This window comes from Eumetopias jubatus, unplaced genomic scaffold (genome assembly GCF_037043125.1).
Source record: "Eumetopias jubatus isolate StellerSeaLion01/CBP00866 unplaced genomic scaffold, mEumJub1_p1.0 scaffold_2, whole genome shotgun sequence".
Classification (NCBI taxonomy): Eukaryota; Metazoa; Chordata; class Mammalia; order Carnivora; family Otariidae; genus Eumetopias; species Eumetopias jubatus.
The window spans coordinates 93881271-93897543 of record NW_028274808.1 but is presented as its reverse complement, the minus strand read 5'-3'; the positions used below and the strand labels follow the sequence as shown (position 1 = coordinate 93897543).

Here is a 16273-nt window from a genome sequence, read left to right as displayed (position 1 = left end):
CCCGAACTCCCTAAATGCAGAACCCACCGTCCACTCGTAAGACCCGTACCGTGGGGCAGCGCTAACACCTTCCTGCACCCACAGCCCCCGCCCGAGAGCAAGCAGCCAGAGCTTCAGGTGTCCTCACTGTCTGTGGTTTACAGGCGGTGCCCCGATCCTGGGACCCCCCCCACCAGACGAGGCTGGGCACCACCCCGACCAGCCAGACCGCTGCAGGTGCAGAAGCCACTACCGCCTGTCCTTTTCCCCGGCTTTCCTCTTTCCGGAGAGCAAGTGTTTGGGCTTCATATCGAATACGTGTCTGTCTGCTTCTTTCTTCCCCAGGCGGTTCATCTTCCTCTGAGCATTCTTCATCATAGTTTTGGTTTTCTTCACCATCTTGACGTCCCGAAGGCCAGAGACATCCCGCGGAGTCCGAGAGCAGCTGTGGCTGTGGGCTACAGACGTGGGTGGGACAGAATCCTCCCGTTTCCTCTTCCTAGTAATGCTCTGGGACCTTCTGGCCCGGACTGCATAATGGGCATTGTCTTTGTCATCCATGTCAACACCAAGACTGTGCATCTCATCCTCCAAGACTTTCCGCTGAACCTTCTTAGCGGTCCGAGGCATCCTGGGGCCCTGTGTGTTCTTCTCCTTGGACTGCAGAATTTTCAGTTTCTTTTTTTCCCGAATTTGCTTCGCCAGCTGGCGGATCTCCCCCACCTCTTCGTCCTCACTGTCAGACTCGCTGTCATACTCCCCTGCTGCTGTCCTTAGCTCTTCCTCTTTTTCTAACTCTTCCAGTTTCTGCATGATGTCGGGATCTATATAATCAGCTACGTTATGGCCTTCCCAGATCTCAGGTATCTTATCGTATTTCTCAGAGGAGTTCATCAGATCCCAGTACTTCTGAAGGCCCAAAACATAATCATCTCCCAGCTCCACTTCAAGGTCTCGTTCCCGTTTCCTCCTGGGCTCCCCAATGTCCATTCTCTTCCTGCGTGCCACCACTCCCTCAGGGATGAAAGGGGGCCTCTCCTTGTCGTCTCTTTTGTTCGGCACGGCCAGATGCAGCCTGTTCAGCACCTCGTTCACTTTATTTCCTTTCATTTTGGTTTCAACTCGATGAGCCAGGAGCCTGTCACAAGCCTCTGTTTTCACTTGAATAACCCCTTCCTCCGTCAGGGTGCTGGTCTCAACCACAGGAAATCCTGCAGCCTGCAAATCTGCAAATTTTCTGATCATCTTCAGAAAGCTCAGCTATCCTCTTCACGTCGCATTTATTTGCTACAACTATAAGAGGCTTGTTGGTAAAGAGAGGTTTGATGTTCTGGAAGAGCTCCAGCTGCTCCTTCAGCCCGTGCCCACACTGCTCAGAGAGGTCCATCACGAGCAGAACCGCGGCGCGCAGGTGAGCCAGGGCTGTGATGGCCTGCATCTCAATGGTGTTCCGATCTTCCAAAGGGTGGACCAAAATCCCTGGAGTATCTACAACCTGCCAACGCAGATACTTATAATCCATGTGCCCCACAAACAGAGACTTAGTCGTAAACGCATAGGGCTGGACATCCACATCGGCTCTCGTCACCTTGCTCCAAATATTCCAAACTCTTCTTCTGTCTCCTGATGATCGTGCACATCCGCCCGAGGGCCGCGCGTTTCAGCTGCTTGCAGCGGTACAGAGAGTCTCCGTACTTCATGAGCCGCACGTAATCTTTAGCCACATTGTCCACTAAATTTTTGGCAATATTTATTTGTCCTAGAGCCAACTTGTAATGATCCTTGTCATAGAGAATGTTCATCAAATCAGCATAAAATGGATGGATATCATCCAATTTGGGGAAATCTATTAGAATCTGTGAGAGTCTGTCATGGTAATTCTGTTGAGTAAATTTGACTTTCCTCATATAAAAATGTCTAATGTGATGGATTTGGTAATGTTTATGGATAACTGTTGGAGTCTTCCGTTGAGTCTTCGATAATGTCAGGTCTTGTTTTCTACTTGTAGAAATTAATTTTTCTCAATAAAAATGTACAATAAGCCAATTGAAAAGACCATACTGGAGAAGTAATCTTCACTGGGAAAAAAAGCACTGCCAGGTAACCAAACCTAGAATTCATATTTATAATTAATACAAAGGAATAACAAAGGAATAACTTCTTAATTACTCTTTTTAAAAAAAACTGGCCCCTAAAAGTTTTTTTTATTATGATTTCATTCTCTTAATTTAAAATTGGTTGAAAATAGTTCTGTTTGCTGATTTCAAAAATACATAATTGGGTTACAATTTATTTTTCATCATTCATAGAAAATATGATTTTGAGTCTTCAGTAAATGTATCAGTATCTGATTAGTCATCAAAACATTTGAGCAGCTAATAAGATTTGTTGTGGTGGTGGTGGTGGCGCTGGTAGCAGTGCTGGTGGCAGTTTAGGTTTTATGTTTCCTTGTTTGCTGGTTTTGCCTTTTGTTTTTGTTTTCATTTTATCCCTACACCTTTAAAAATAATTCATCATTACTTCACATTTCATGCATCAAATATAATTGATGATGCAGGAAACATGACTGAAATCTAACAGAAGGGGCTCCTGGGTGGCTCAGTCATTAAGCGTCTGCCTTCGGCTCAGGTCATGATCCAAGGGTCCTGGGATGGGGCCCCACATCGGGCTCCCTGCTCCACGGGAAGCCTGCTTCTCCCTCTCCCACTCCCCCTGCTTGTGTTCCTGCTCTCACTTTCTCTCTCTCTCTGTCAAATAAATAAATAAAGTCTTAAAAAAAAAAAAGAAATCTAACGGAAGGACTTTAGAAGAGGCCTTGTATAACACCTCTTACCTGGCTGCTAAATATTGTTGCATTATAATGCATTCTACCATATTTGGAGAGACAGTTGATTAAGGCATGTTTAAAATTTTATAATTAATTACACTTTGAAAAAATATATTGGGGTCTGGAGGTTTTCATAAACAAGAGATTGTTTTACTCTTTTTTATTTATTTATTTATTTATTTATTTATTATTATTTTTTTAAAGATTTTATTTATTTATTTGACACAGAGAGAGAGATAGCCAGAGAGGGAACACAAGCAGGGGGAGTGGGAGAGGGAGAAGCAGGCTTCCCGCGGAGCAGGGAGCCCAATGTGGGGCTTGAACCCAGGACCCTGGGATCATGACCTGAACCAAAGGCAGACGATTAACGACTGAGCCACCCAGGTGCCCCGGTTTTACTCTTTTTTTAAAAAAATTATTTATTTATTTGAGAAAGAGAGAGTACGCGCACGCATGAGTGGGGGGAGGGGCAAAGGGAGAGGCAGATTCCCTGCTGAGTGGGGACCCTGATGCCCAGGACCCTGAGACCATGACCTGAGCCTAAGTCAGATGCTTAACCAAGATTGTGCCACTCAGGTGTCCCAAGATTGTTTTACTCTTATCTAGAATACTTATGTATACATTTCTAGTTCTATGGCTCTTTAATTAGCCTGGCTTTCCCCAAAGCAGAACCTGAGACAAAATTTGATTTCACTTAGCGGGTTAGGGACTGAGGGGAGGCGACCAGGAAGGAGGGAAAGTAAATGTAGGATTTGTTCTTGAGTTGGCAATTACTATAGGAGACTAGTTCTTGTTTGTGTTGGTCCTTCTGAGGAATTGTATCAAAAGCATCCAAAATTGTTCACGATGAAAACTAAAAGTGGAAATATCTATCCCTTCGATTCCTTTCCAGTTCATTGTGGGTTGTTCCCTTGTGTTAAGGATATCACATTTTCATTTTGTGCATTTATGAGGGCCAAGGGAATGCACTCTGCCTTATGAACCAGGATGTGATGTTAGAGAAGCTTTGTGAAGAAGAAATAATGGCATGTGCTTGAATCTTTATGAAGAAAAACCAATAAAATCTTGCACAGAAAAATATGCACGTTATCTGAGGTTGTAATCAGAATGAAGGCTGAGAAGTTGTGAGGCAGTGAACAGCAACTGTCTGTCCTTTGAACTGTTCAGATATGCATCTGCTTTCCATTAAATCCAAGCAATCACCACACCCTCAAGGCGATGGCAAGCTACAATCTCCATGCAGGGGGATAACAGGCTGCAGCCCCAGCTGTGGTGACAGGCCCTGAAGATGTTCTTGATATGATGCTCCTATTCCCCATAAGTTGCCTTTATAGTCAATAAACATTTTATTAGTAGTCCGTGGGGATGGCCAAGACTTTCTCCCTGAGGTCAGTGACCCTGAGTTGCCTTGCTTTTGTTAAGCTTTGGTTTCTTCAATTGCCTATGCACAATTTTTAACAGACATGGAGCCCCCAAATAACCCATTAATCTTCTCTTCCCATTGTTTAGCAATTTACTCTAGTTTCTCATAAGGAAAGATTAAATGTACCAGTAGATCCTGATGTGATCAGGTATAAGTTTAGAACTTCAAGTTTAGAAAACCTTAATCTCTCTGCTGGTACAAATTTCTCTCCAAGGACCCAGTACCTCTAATTCAGCACAGCCAGTGTTTATCAGGATAGGAAGTAAAATTTGTATAATTGAGTCAAAGGGAGTGATTGATTTCCATTAATTCCTTAAACCGTAGTCATGGTGTGACCAGTAGATTCCATGGTCCTTCCCTTGTAGACATCTGGGTATGAGACAATTTTGTGAGCAATTTCATGGCAATAACAATTCTGCAAATCTGTTGGTAGTACAGGCAAAGACACTGCATAGTGAAAAGGAGAAAAGACAAATCCACTTGGTTAATTAAAAAAAAAAAAAACCATGGATAGCTGTATATCAGGACACTTCTCTTTCTATAAAAACCAAATGATCAAGTATACTGCCTGCTGATCTGCATGCTAGGAAAATATTCCTTCAATATTATTCTTTGGATCTACCCCTGACTATGGCTTCATTGTGGCAGCAATTTATCTTCAGCTTATTCTAAAATGGGAACCCGATTCATCTGTCAATTTGATCTGAGTTTTTTTCATCATTCATCCATTGCCTTAGTAAAACTCCATGAGTTTGGACATTAGTACAACAGAGTTGGATGATGTGGTAGACTAGACCACTTGCTCATGGTATTTACTTGTACCTTCTTTACACGTGAAGTCCTTATCTCAAAAGTAGCATTTATATCTTATCTGATTGTTATATCTGATAATACCTACTTTTTGATGGTCCGCTCCTTTCATATATTCATTTGAGGCCGTTTGATCAGAAGCTCTGTGTTTTATTAGAGTCCAGTAACATGTGAGGCTCTGCTTTTAAAGTGTTGAATATTTCCCTGTTACAGAAGACACAGCCTTTCTCACAGCCTCAGGGGTCTGCATTATGAAACTTCTATTGCACCTTGTGTTCGAAACTATTTAACAACCTTATCTGCAGTTGGTATCTTTAACATCGTTGGATTGGCTGGCTGGTATGGTCCAAGCAGCAGTGCAATTTTACCCACAGCCTTGATCCACTACAGAGCTCTCTCTTGCATTATATACAACTCAAAACTGGGAACATTCTGATTCAGATCTAAACAGTTATTTCCAAGAATGGTGTATACTACCTCCACAATCAAAAGAGATCCAGCAAAGACTCAGTGCTTCTTTCTTACATTAGGAAACACAAGGTAAAACAATGTATTATCTCTCTAGAGGGGTGGCTCTAACATGCCAGGCATAATTAGACTTGCAAGTTTTACCAATGTGTCAGATGTCTAAATCTTCTTAAGTTTATCTCGCCATTAAGTTATTCAGGTCAACCATCACTTTCTGTTCATAGGTACAGCTAACATGGTGTCACCATTTTAGTGACTGTGAGAAACAGTGAGATATTATGTAAAATACAACAATGACCAAAGCCCCTGTGTTCTATATTGTGAGAAAGAACAAAAGATTTAATAAGTCTTCAGAAAAGAGATTGGTGGTGTCCTGCCCTTCCTGTGTAAAACAAGACCGCCTTAATATTTCATTTTTTTTTTTTTTAAAGGATCACTTCCTTTTTTTTTTTTTTTTAAGTTTTATTTATTTATTTGAGAGAGAGAATGAGAGACAGAGAGTACAAGAGGGAAGAGGGTCAGAGGGAGAAGCAGACTCCCTGCTGAGCAGGGAGCCCGGTGTGGGACTCGATCCCAGGACTCCAGGATCATGACCTGAGCCGAAGGCAGTCGCTTAACCAACTGAGCCACCCAGGCGCCCAATATTTCATTTTGATGGAGTTTGAGAAGAGACTGTGCTCATTTGCTTTCTAGCCTATTTTTTCTCTTTTGTTCAGATTGGATAATTACTGTTGTTATATCTTCAAATACACTGTGTTTGGAGACTTTTATAGACCAAAAGTATATTTTCTATGGCTTCTACTAATTAAGCTGACTTCTGTACTTTAAAAACATTTATTCAGTCATCACCTGTCCTATGTCCTAGTCTACTTTTTGGTAGGAGGAGGCCCAAAATCTAGGATAGCATTTTAATGATTTTTCATATCACTCTTTAGTCCCAGGCTGTGCCTGTGCTTTCCCTATTTTATGGAATTTTTTTTTCAACCTGTAGATGTTTCACAGGGTTCAATTCTTAGTTCATTCTTACATTCACTCTCAGTTCTTTTTTTTTTTATTATTATGTTATGTTAATCACCATACGTTATATCATTAATTTTTGATGTAGTGTTCCATGATTCATTGTTTGCATGTAACACCCGGTGCTCCATGCAGAAGGTGCCCTCTTTAATACCCATCACCAGGTTAAACCATCCCCCCACCCCCTTCACTCTCAATTCCTAACTCATGCTCATGCCTTTTATCACCATCTTCATTGTGATTTCCACTTGCTCAAATTCGTGAGCTACATTTCTGACAACTGATTGGATATTTGCTTCTAGATGTTCAACAGATAATTAAACAAAAAGTATTTAAAAATAAACATGTATCAGATTACATCATAATTTTCTCACTTGAGGAGAGAATGCAGAATTCTGGTAGTGGATTTTTTTTTTTTTTTTTTTTGAAAAGGGCATTTGTTAACTGCTTAAGAAAGGAAAGACCAAGATAAACTCAATCCCTTCATATATAAAATATATTGTGTACAGCAGGCAAAGCCACCCTTGATTTAGCATTGTTTGTGAATTGTGTTTATTAAAGCAGTTGGTTATTTTTAATGTCTTTGTTCAACATGAGCTATCCTTTTTTTTTTTTTCTATTTTTACATCTTGGTAATTCTGCACACTATTATTCTTGCCAAGCAGTTTGTAGCAGTGTCATATTGCTAGAGGTCATAATTCAATATATATTTTAAACGTTTACACTTTCTTTGTTCGTTACCCCTGTTTCACCTCTTGAATACAATGTTTTATAGGAATGCTTTTGGATTTTATTTGTATTTATTCTCCGTAAATCTTCAGCCTAGCAGGCAAGAGAACTAATAACCGTCTCTTTATTGCTTACAGACTGGCTGACTTCCAGTACCTTATTGTTAGCTGTTCTGTTTAGTCTTTTCATGGTATTTGTTTAATAGTATAATTTTTAAAAGCCCCCTCAACACTGCTGTTTTTGATGTTTCTCTTAATAGAACTACTGCATGCATACAAGAAGATATGTTTTGAAGGTCAGAACAAAATCCTGAGAATAAGCCAATTGAAAATAAAAGTGTGTTGTTTAGACAAAGTTGTAATTACTAGAAAATAAAAGAATTTTCATCATAGCTAAATAAATAAAAGACATATAGCCATTTTCTGTTATTTGAGAAAGTACTTTTTTGATTCCTGTCCATATATTTAAGTCCTTTTTATATGAAATGCTATGTTATTTTTTTCCCCTTATTTATGTTCCTGGTCTTTTACTCAGTTTTCACAGATTAAACATTATGAAGTTATATCATTTTTACATACTAGAATCCATTTATTTTGAAAGAAAACAGTTAAATGTAAAATATTTTGTTTGGGATAATCTTATTTAATATATGAGAAATTTTCTTCTACACAGTTTATTCCAATTTCTTTTTTATTTTAATATGTCTGCTATTTGATAGAAACAGTTGAGTTTTGGACATAACATTGCAACTAGCATACTAAAAAACCCCTCAGGATTGAAATTCTTATGGCTGTTCTCTATTCTATGTGCTTAACTTTTACTAAGTTATTCAAAAAATTACATTAAAAACAATACTGTTATTTAACACAGTTGATGGGATCATCTTTGGCACATAAAAATTGGTTGGAGTTCAGTATTCTGTGAAATGCATGCAATATTACTCCCACATTACTAGAATGAAACACTATAAAATTAAAGCCTTGCATAAGCTCCTGGAGTATAAAAAGATTTAGAAACAAAAGACTCAAATGATAATTATCAAAGCACAAAACACTTCATTAATTACATAGAAATAATAAAATTTTTAAAATGGTGAAATCTGAAAAGTGATGAAGGAGAAAGGGAGAAAATTTTGCTTTTATCTCCTTTTTTTTAAGTATGCATTATGGAAGAAAAAGAAAAATGTTAAGAACTTGGAAGGTGATTTTCATGTCTTATAGTCACTTAATTTCCATGGCCCTGTTGCTGTATGAATGCTGATGACTAAATCCATGTGGGCTATAAAACATCATTAAAAGGTCACTCTTACTTTTAGGTTCTGTTCCATATTTGATATCTCTTTGATAATGATGCAAGTGTTGACTTGTTTGCCTAAAAATTCATAATTTCTATTAAAATGTTGGCTGCCAATATGCCCATGGTATAAGTAATATCAAACAAATATTTATGCAGTTTATCGTCTACTTTGACAGTAGATAATATTATTGATTAAATCAATATCAGAATCTTATGATATAAAAATTTAGGTCAAAATATTGTTTTCACTATTTCATCAATATATTTTATAAACTGTAAATTTTAAATCATTTTACATTGTTAAGGTATATAAAATTAAAATATTTATTATTTTAATTACTTACTGTTGGAAATCGCAACAGACAGGAATATGGTATCTGAACAAACGCTTCAGACTTATCCGTACACATAGGACAATTAAGATGTACAATTGGACATAGGTACATAGGACAATTAAGATGAAAGGGTTTTAGCTCATTGGTGGCAATAATCACAACTGTACTACTTTACTAATGATTTTGCTATCTAAAATGTTCACTTAGGGGCGCCTGGGTGGCTCAGTTGGTTAAGCATCTGCCTTCAGCTCTGGTCATGATCCCAGGGTCCTGGGACTTAGCCCCGCATCTGGCTCCCTGCTCAGTGGGCAGCCTGCGTCTCCTCTCTCCGCCCCCTGCTCTCTCATGCTCTCTCTCTCAAATAAATAAACAAAATCTTAAAAAAATAAAATGTTCACTTTAAAACAGTGAATTATGTTTGTCTATTAATATCTTTATGCATCTGATGAGTGAGAGAGACAGGGAGATGGAGAGAGAAACAGGAGTATATCAGTTTATGAAATGTTATAAACAAAATACTAGGTATATAACTTTGGTGAACAAGACAGTGTTGTGGAGCTATTGCTTGCCACATGCCTGGTTGGTAGTATAACTAACATATGTTAGTTATACTAACATATACTAACATATAGTTATTGCTACATATGTGAAGAATTTATCAAAAACTTCAAACCCAAGGAAGTTTATGTGACATATTCATGCATCATGAAGGAGTATCAGTCAAAGTGTGTGTGACTCCTTACTCTCTGTGGTAACGTCTTAAAATTCCAGCTGCCTCGGCCTCCCTGAATTTTAATTTCTGACTCCTTAACTCCATAGAATTTCCCTGTTCTATTTACATTTCCATTCTCTACAGTAATGTCCAGAAATTGCTTCTAGCCTGAGCCCATAAAGCTCCCTTATTTGTTTGTCTTTATTTAGGGATCATAGTCCTGCATGTATGTTGACAGGTATTTGAAAATAATTGGTTCACATATTTTACAAATGTCCTAGTTTGTTTAGGGTGAGACAATAAATCTAGTTTTCGTGTGGAAAGAAATGGAATTTTAATAATATGGCTTTTAGGTTAATAAACATAATATTATAAATAACTACATGATTATATATAGATTTGTATCTCCTAAACATAGATTATGCATAGATGATAGATAGATATAGAGATAAAATTTTGGCAACTAAAATATGCATTATTTTTCTATTATATTATTCTACTTATTGATCTCTCTAAAGAAAATAAAGCAAATGGTTATCTTTGAAGACAGTGATTAATGTGAAAGATCGGATATGTCCAATCAGGACAGGAGTCTTCAAAGGTACATATAGTGTTTTCTTCCATAACTGGATTTTGAATGGATAAGTTTTACTATATTATAATACTTTATACTTTACATACATTTTTATAAATTCTTATCTGGTAAGAATAATTTAGAAATACAAACCTACCAGATAATTTATTGTTTTTACCAAAGCTCACTATTCTGTGAAGAGTTTAACTCTGAACTATTTTTAACATAAACTGTCTGAATGAAATAAGGAATTTTTGACATAGTGAATAAGAATTTTAAAAAAAGTTTTTAGAAGACACATGGAAGGAAATGCCTTTTTGTTCTGGAAAAATCAATATGTAGCACAATGATGTCTGCACTCTGGAATCTAATAAATGCATATCCAGTTCTGGTTCTTTAACTCTTTAGCTCTATGTTTCTGGGAAACTGGCATAACCTCTCTAAGTCTTATGTCCACAATATGCAATATGCATAATAATTGTATCTATTTCAAAATATAACCAGGAGTATAAATTAATTAATTCATTTATAATGGGTTAACATGCAGCTTGCCACAGAATACATTTTTAATAAAATATTAACTATTCTAATTACTATAATTCTGTCAACACTGCTAGTAATCATTGACATCGTGTGTATAATACTATTAAATCACTTTTTTTGATTAGGAAATTTTTCCTATTAAATTCAATATTAACCTGATTTCACTTAAAAGAAAATTTCGTGGAGATGGCATATCTTCTTCTGTTCTATATCAGTAGATTATATGTGGTAACGTTTCAAATGCTTGTTAGTATTGACAGTATTTCTAGAATAGAGAGCAAGGTTCAAAGAGGTACATTGCCATTTGTCTCTGAGAGCATAAGGAAGGTTAATGTGTTCCTGAAATTAATATTACTATGAGACCTACTTGCATGATTTTCTATCTTGGATTCACCAAGAAACCCCTGGTGATGGTGAATAGTTGCACATGTGCTACCAAACTAGTGTCCATTTCCTCTGAAGTGGTTGCCAGGACATTAGCACAGATGTAGAATATAATGAATATAGAAGGTTTGTCTGCTTTTAGAATCATTAAAATCTATCTGTGGTTTTGAGGCAGAAGAAGGTGTACTTCTGGAGACATAAATGTATAGTTTTAAAGTTTGTAGTTTGATAGCCCCCATAGACAATAAGTAAGGCTATGTGGCTGTGTTTAAATATAATTTTATTTATGAAAAAAGTGGACTAGATTTGGTATGCAGGCCAGACTTTTCTGCTCCTTTTTCTAAGGTCTTTAGAGATACAAACTCATTTAAACCTCATGAAGTTAAAGTGACAATTTTAAAACACAAAGCCAGTTGATTTGAGTGCAAGGTCTGTGCTATGCTCCTTTTCCTGTTGGGACCTGTTCCATCCACTTCTCTTCCTGATTCTCCCTCTATTCTATATTCTCTTTATTATTCCCCCTATATGTTTCTGCGTGTGTAATCTTACATAGCTATTCTTTTTCTATACGTGGTTCTCTGCATCTCTGAAAATAAAACTCCCTCCCTTAGTTCTTATAGTTCTTCATCATTGTATTTCTTTCATTTTAATATTTCCTGAGGTTTTATGGAAAGTGAGCATTTATAATTTAAAAAGTAGTCAAATTCATTTTCTTCATAGATGCTGATTTCTATATTAATGTTTGAAAAAACTGAATGGTAGATTTTCTCCGTCAGGTACCCATTTGTTTTATTAAAAATATGTAATAATCAATAAATAAGAACAAACGTTTTAGAACTTCAACTGCTATTAAGACTGGGGTTGTGAAAGATACTTACTTGATGAAGGAATATTTCCTCATACTAAAATATTATCTTTCAAGTCTTAAAACAGCTGATAATGGAAACAATTTAAGTGAAAAGTTTAAATTAAAAGTTGTAATTGAAAACTGTACTTATGGGGAAAAAAGTGAATTTTGTCCTTTAGTATACAGCTATTCATTAACAGCTAACCTTACCCATAAACAGATTTATGAAAGGAAAACAATTGGAATAGAGACTATCTGATTTATACATATGAAATCATTAGGTGATATGATACCTATTAGAACTGAAGCAACTTTTATTTATTTTTTATTTTTTAAGATTTTATTTATTTATTTGAGAGAGAGAGAGAGCATGAGCAGGGGGAGAGGTAGATGGAGAGGGAGAGGCAGACTTCCCCACTGAGCAGGGAGCCTGATGTGGGGTCCCATCCCAGGACGCTGGGATCATGACCTGAGCCGAAGGCAGATGCTTAACTGACTGAGCCACCCAGACTCCCCCTGCAGCAATTTTTAAAACAGATGAACACATATCTCTGTAATGTACTTCAAAATTCTGAAGGTGGAATTTGTCTATCCTTTAAAAAGTGCCTCAAATAAATTTTAGAAACTAGTAATAATGATTCGCAACATGATTAGGACTATTTTCAGTGTTAGCACCCTAAAATATATTTAAATACACACTTTTAAAACAATGTGGAAAAATTAAAATCTCTTCCAATTTCACCTCAGAATTATTGGCTATTAAGATAGTTTCACTTATTTGTTTGGTAAATGAACTTCTGGTGTTATATTCTTAATTCTGTATGTATAGTTAGATTCCTTAATAGGTTTTCCCTCTTAAAACCTCTGTTTAGAGGCATGATCTTCACAGATGCTTACATTTAGTTTCCATTTTCTTACCAATAAAACTTACCTTTAACGTCCACTTTTTTATTCACATGTTCCTACAGAAATTATTATTAGAATATTTATAGGAGAATATAAGGTCCACCAGGACAGAAACTATGTTCTAAATATGTTATAAAACATGCCAGGAACATTGTAGGCATTTATTAAGTGAATGAATGAATAAAGTAGCTTGACCCTGTTACTTCTTTTCTAAAACTATATAATTATCTTATATTTACTTAATTTGAAGCTACCTTAATCACAATCTTTAGAACACTTTCTAGTAACTTCAATTCACTTTAACAGATATTTTGACTTCTGAAACTTAATTAAACCATATATTTAAAAAAATCTATGTACCAGATATAGTGCTTTCTCCTACAGACTCAACAATGTACAAAATACAATCCTTTGTTTTTAAACACTCAGTATCTATGGGTTTGCAAGACTTTAAAATTTCCAGTTCACTTCTGATATGTAGGTCCTTTTATATTAACCAACAATTTGATATTAAAAGTAAATGTCTTTTTAAAAAATATCTACTATCCATACATATCAGTTTGTTTAAGTCAGTATGAAATAAAGTTTAAGTCAGCTATGAAATATAGTTGAGTTAGTAAGTTGTTGGATATAATCATAAGGACAATTAATTTTAGTAAATTTCTTTTATGTTTCCACCAATGCTATCTGTGTGTGTATTACTCGGGGTTCTCCAGAAAATCAAAACCATCAGGAGATAGATAATAGATAAATGATAGACAGATAGATAGATAGATAGATAGATAGATAGATAGATAATAGATAGTGATTTTTTAAAAGATTTATTTATTTATTTGACAGAGAGAAACACAGCAAGAGAGGAAACACAAGCAGGGGGAGAGGGAGAGGGAGAAGCAGGCTTCCCACTGAACAGGGAGCCCGATGCAGGGCTCGATCCCAGGACCCTAGGATCATGACCTGAGCCAAAGGCAGAGGCTTAACGACTGAGCCACCCAGGCACCCAACAGTGATTTTTTTAAATAAGGAATTGGCTCACACAATATGGAGTAGAACCTGGCCTACTGGTTCTACAAAGCCAGTGTCTTAGTTGGAGTCCAAAATCTACAAAGCCAATGTCTTAGTTGGAGTCCAAAGACCAGAAGCTATGCAGAACTAGGAAGAGCTGAAGTTCTGTTTGAAGGCCATTAGGCAGGAGAATTCTCTCTGATTCAAAGAAGAGTCAGACTCTTGTTCTATTCAGATCTTGAATTGATTGGAGAAGGTCCTCATACTTTAGGGAGGGCAATCTGCTTTACTCAGTCTACTGATTTAAATGTAATCTTCTCTAAAGAACATCCTCACGGAAACATCCACAATAGTGTTTGACCAAAATCTGGGCACTTCATGGCACAGTCAAGGTAACACATAAAATTAACAATCATGGGATCAAAGTAAAACTAGTTTTTTAATTGAATGCTCTATTCCAAACATTGATGAACACTAACAATTCTGACTGGGTCTATTTTTGTTTTTCAGATTTCTCTGATACACGACCTAATTTATGAGCCTCTTTAGAAATCCCTTGGGTTCATCTGTCCTTTGGGTCCTGGCTGCTTATTAAGTGGAGAGTCTAGGGACCTACTTTGTCTTCTAGTCTCTTAACACTGCTTGCTGGTTGGCCTTTCCTAAGTGTTGGCAGCTTCCATTCATAGGCAGGATCCTTAGGAACTCCAGTGACCCCAAACTGCCACAAATTAGCCCACAAGATTTGTGACTTTCCCTGTGGCAGTCTGTAAGGGCTAGTGATACAACCAGGAAGTGTGAGTTAACAGCATGAAGGAAAACCTTTAACAAGTAATAAGAGGCAGGAGATCAGAAGGAACTATCATAAAACAACTTGCTCTTGTTGTTTAAGGGTGATTGTGCCCATAGCAGGGAATTACTTTCTGTTTGGAAGTCAGTCTATGACATTCTACTGGGTCCTTTGAGAAAATGAGCATTTGATCATGAAACAACATGAAATTGTATAAACTTAGCTTCCAGTAATGAGCCTTAAGAACCTGTGAAGCATAAAATCAGGTGGAAGCAGCCAAAATCCATGATACGGTGGAAGTGAACTCTCCAGGATAGATCTTGAGGAAATCCAGAAGGCACGAGTAAATTGCATGAGCAGATGGCCCAAGCCCCATATAACATACCTCTCATATACAGATGCCTCTCCTTAAACCTATGACCTAATAGAGGGGTTTCTTAGCTGATGGAGAAGAAAAAGATTCAGATCAAATTTTCAAACCATTCAGTGTGTCATGTTAGTTCTAGCTGCAAAAAAAAAACTGCTGTTGCCTTACAACTCCACTCCCAGGTAGGCAAAAAGGACAGTGATGGAGGAAATTATCCCAGTGGGCAGATCTGCTAAAGTTACCCTTGGATATCCACTCTGTATGGGGAAAGACTAAGTTACAGATATTCACTGACTCCTGGTTACCAGCAGCTAGCTGCAAAAATTGACTCAGAATTCTATTTCTAGAGAAGCCAATATCATATCCTGATAGAAGTAAGCTATATTGGACCACTTTCACTAATAAAAGAGGCAGCTAATTATCTTTATTGCAATGGACTCACACAAAGAATATGGACTGGACTCAGACATCCCCATATCCAGGGCCTCCAGAGTTCATGATCCCTTGAAAGGTCACTGCATACAATATTACCACATATTTTTCTAAAGAATAATTTTTCTAGCCCCCCAAAATTGTAATTAATGAGCTTCTGACTATGTAATCCTTGAGTCTATATAGTCTATCATCAGATTTAGTCTGCCTCGAAAAAGAGTGGAATAATATTTGGAAGGCTTAAGTAAGATAACAAACTGGATATTGATTAGTATAATTGTAACACTGTCCTCTTGGAATACATGAATTTAAAAATCAAAAATTGAAGCAAAGATAGAAGCAGGGTTTTTCCCTTTCTCTATCACTGTGAATGACTAGCTTGAACAATTGAACTGCCCATCCTCACAACCCTCGACTGCAACAGATAAGACATCCTCACCCCTAGCAAAGAAATTCTTTTGCTAGGTGACATCTTACTGGGAATAGGAAGGAATTCATTGAAGTAGAAGCTGGGACTATCACCTGACACTCAGTGCTATCCTTGGCTTTACTGCCAATACTACCCTGGGAAACTGGCTTTTATTTCAACCCCAGCAGGGCAACCAAGACTGGTGATACCAAAGTAATATCCTCAGTCAATTCTAACTCAGAATGTCTGGTGATGTTCATTGCAACTCTAGTCTATCCTCATTATATCTTGATACATTGAAATCTATGGGAAAAATAACCAAGTTTACCACCATCAAAATGCCCTATGTAAAGTTGTGAATAAATTAATCAGAAATAAATTCAAATTGTCTATATATATATATATATACACATATACATAAAG

General features: G+C 37.0%; 1 protein-coding gene across 1 annotated transcript in view; it reads right to left on the bottom strand.

The window, feature by feature from the left end:
• Positions 1-228: 228 nt before the first annotated feature.
• The window catches only part of LOC114208186 (GTP-binding protein 4-like), a 195620-nt gene continuing 179575 nt past the window's right edge, over positions 229-16273 (bottom strand). Inside the window, 5 exon segments of the mRNA XM_028102248.2 lie at positions 229-1213; positions 1215-1571; positions 1573-1999; positions 12876-12906; positions 14472-14628. Coding sequence (XP_027958049.2) covers positions 229-1213; positions 1215-1571; positions 1573-1999; positions 12876-12906; positions 14472-14628 — 1957 coding nt within the window.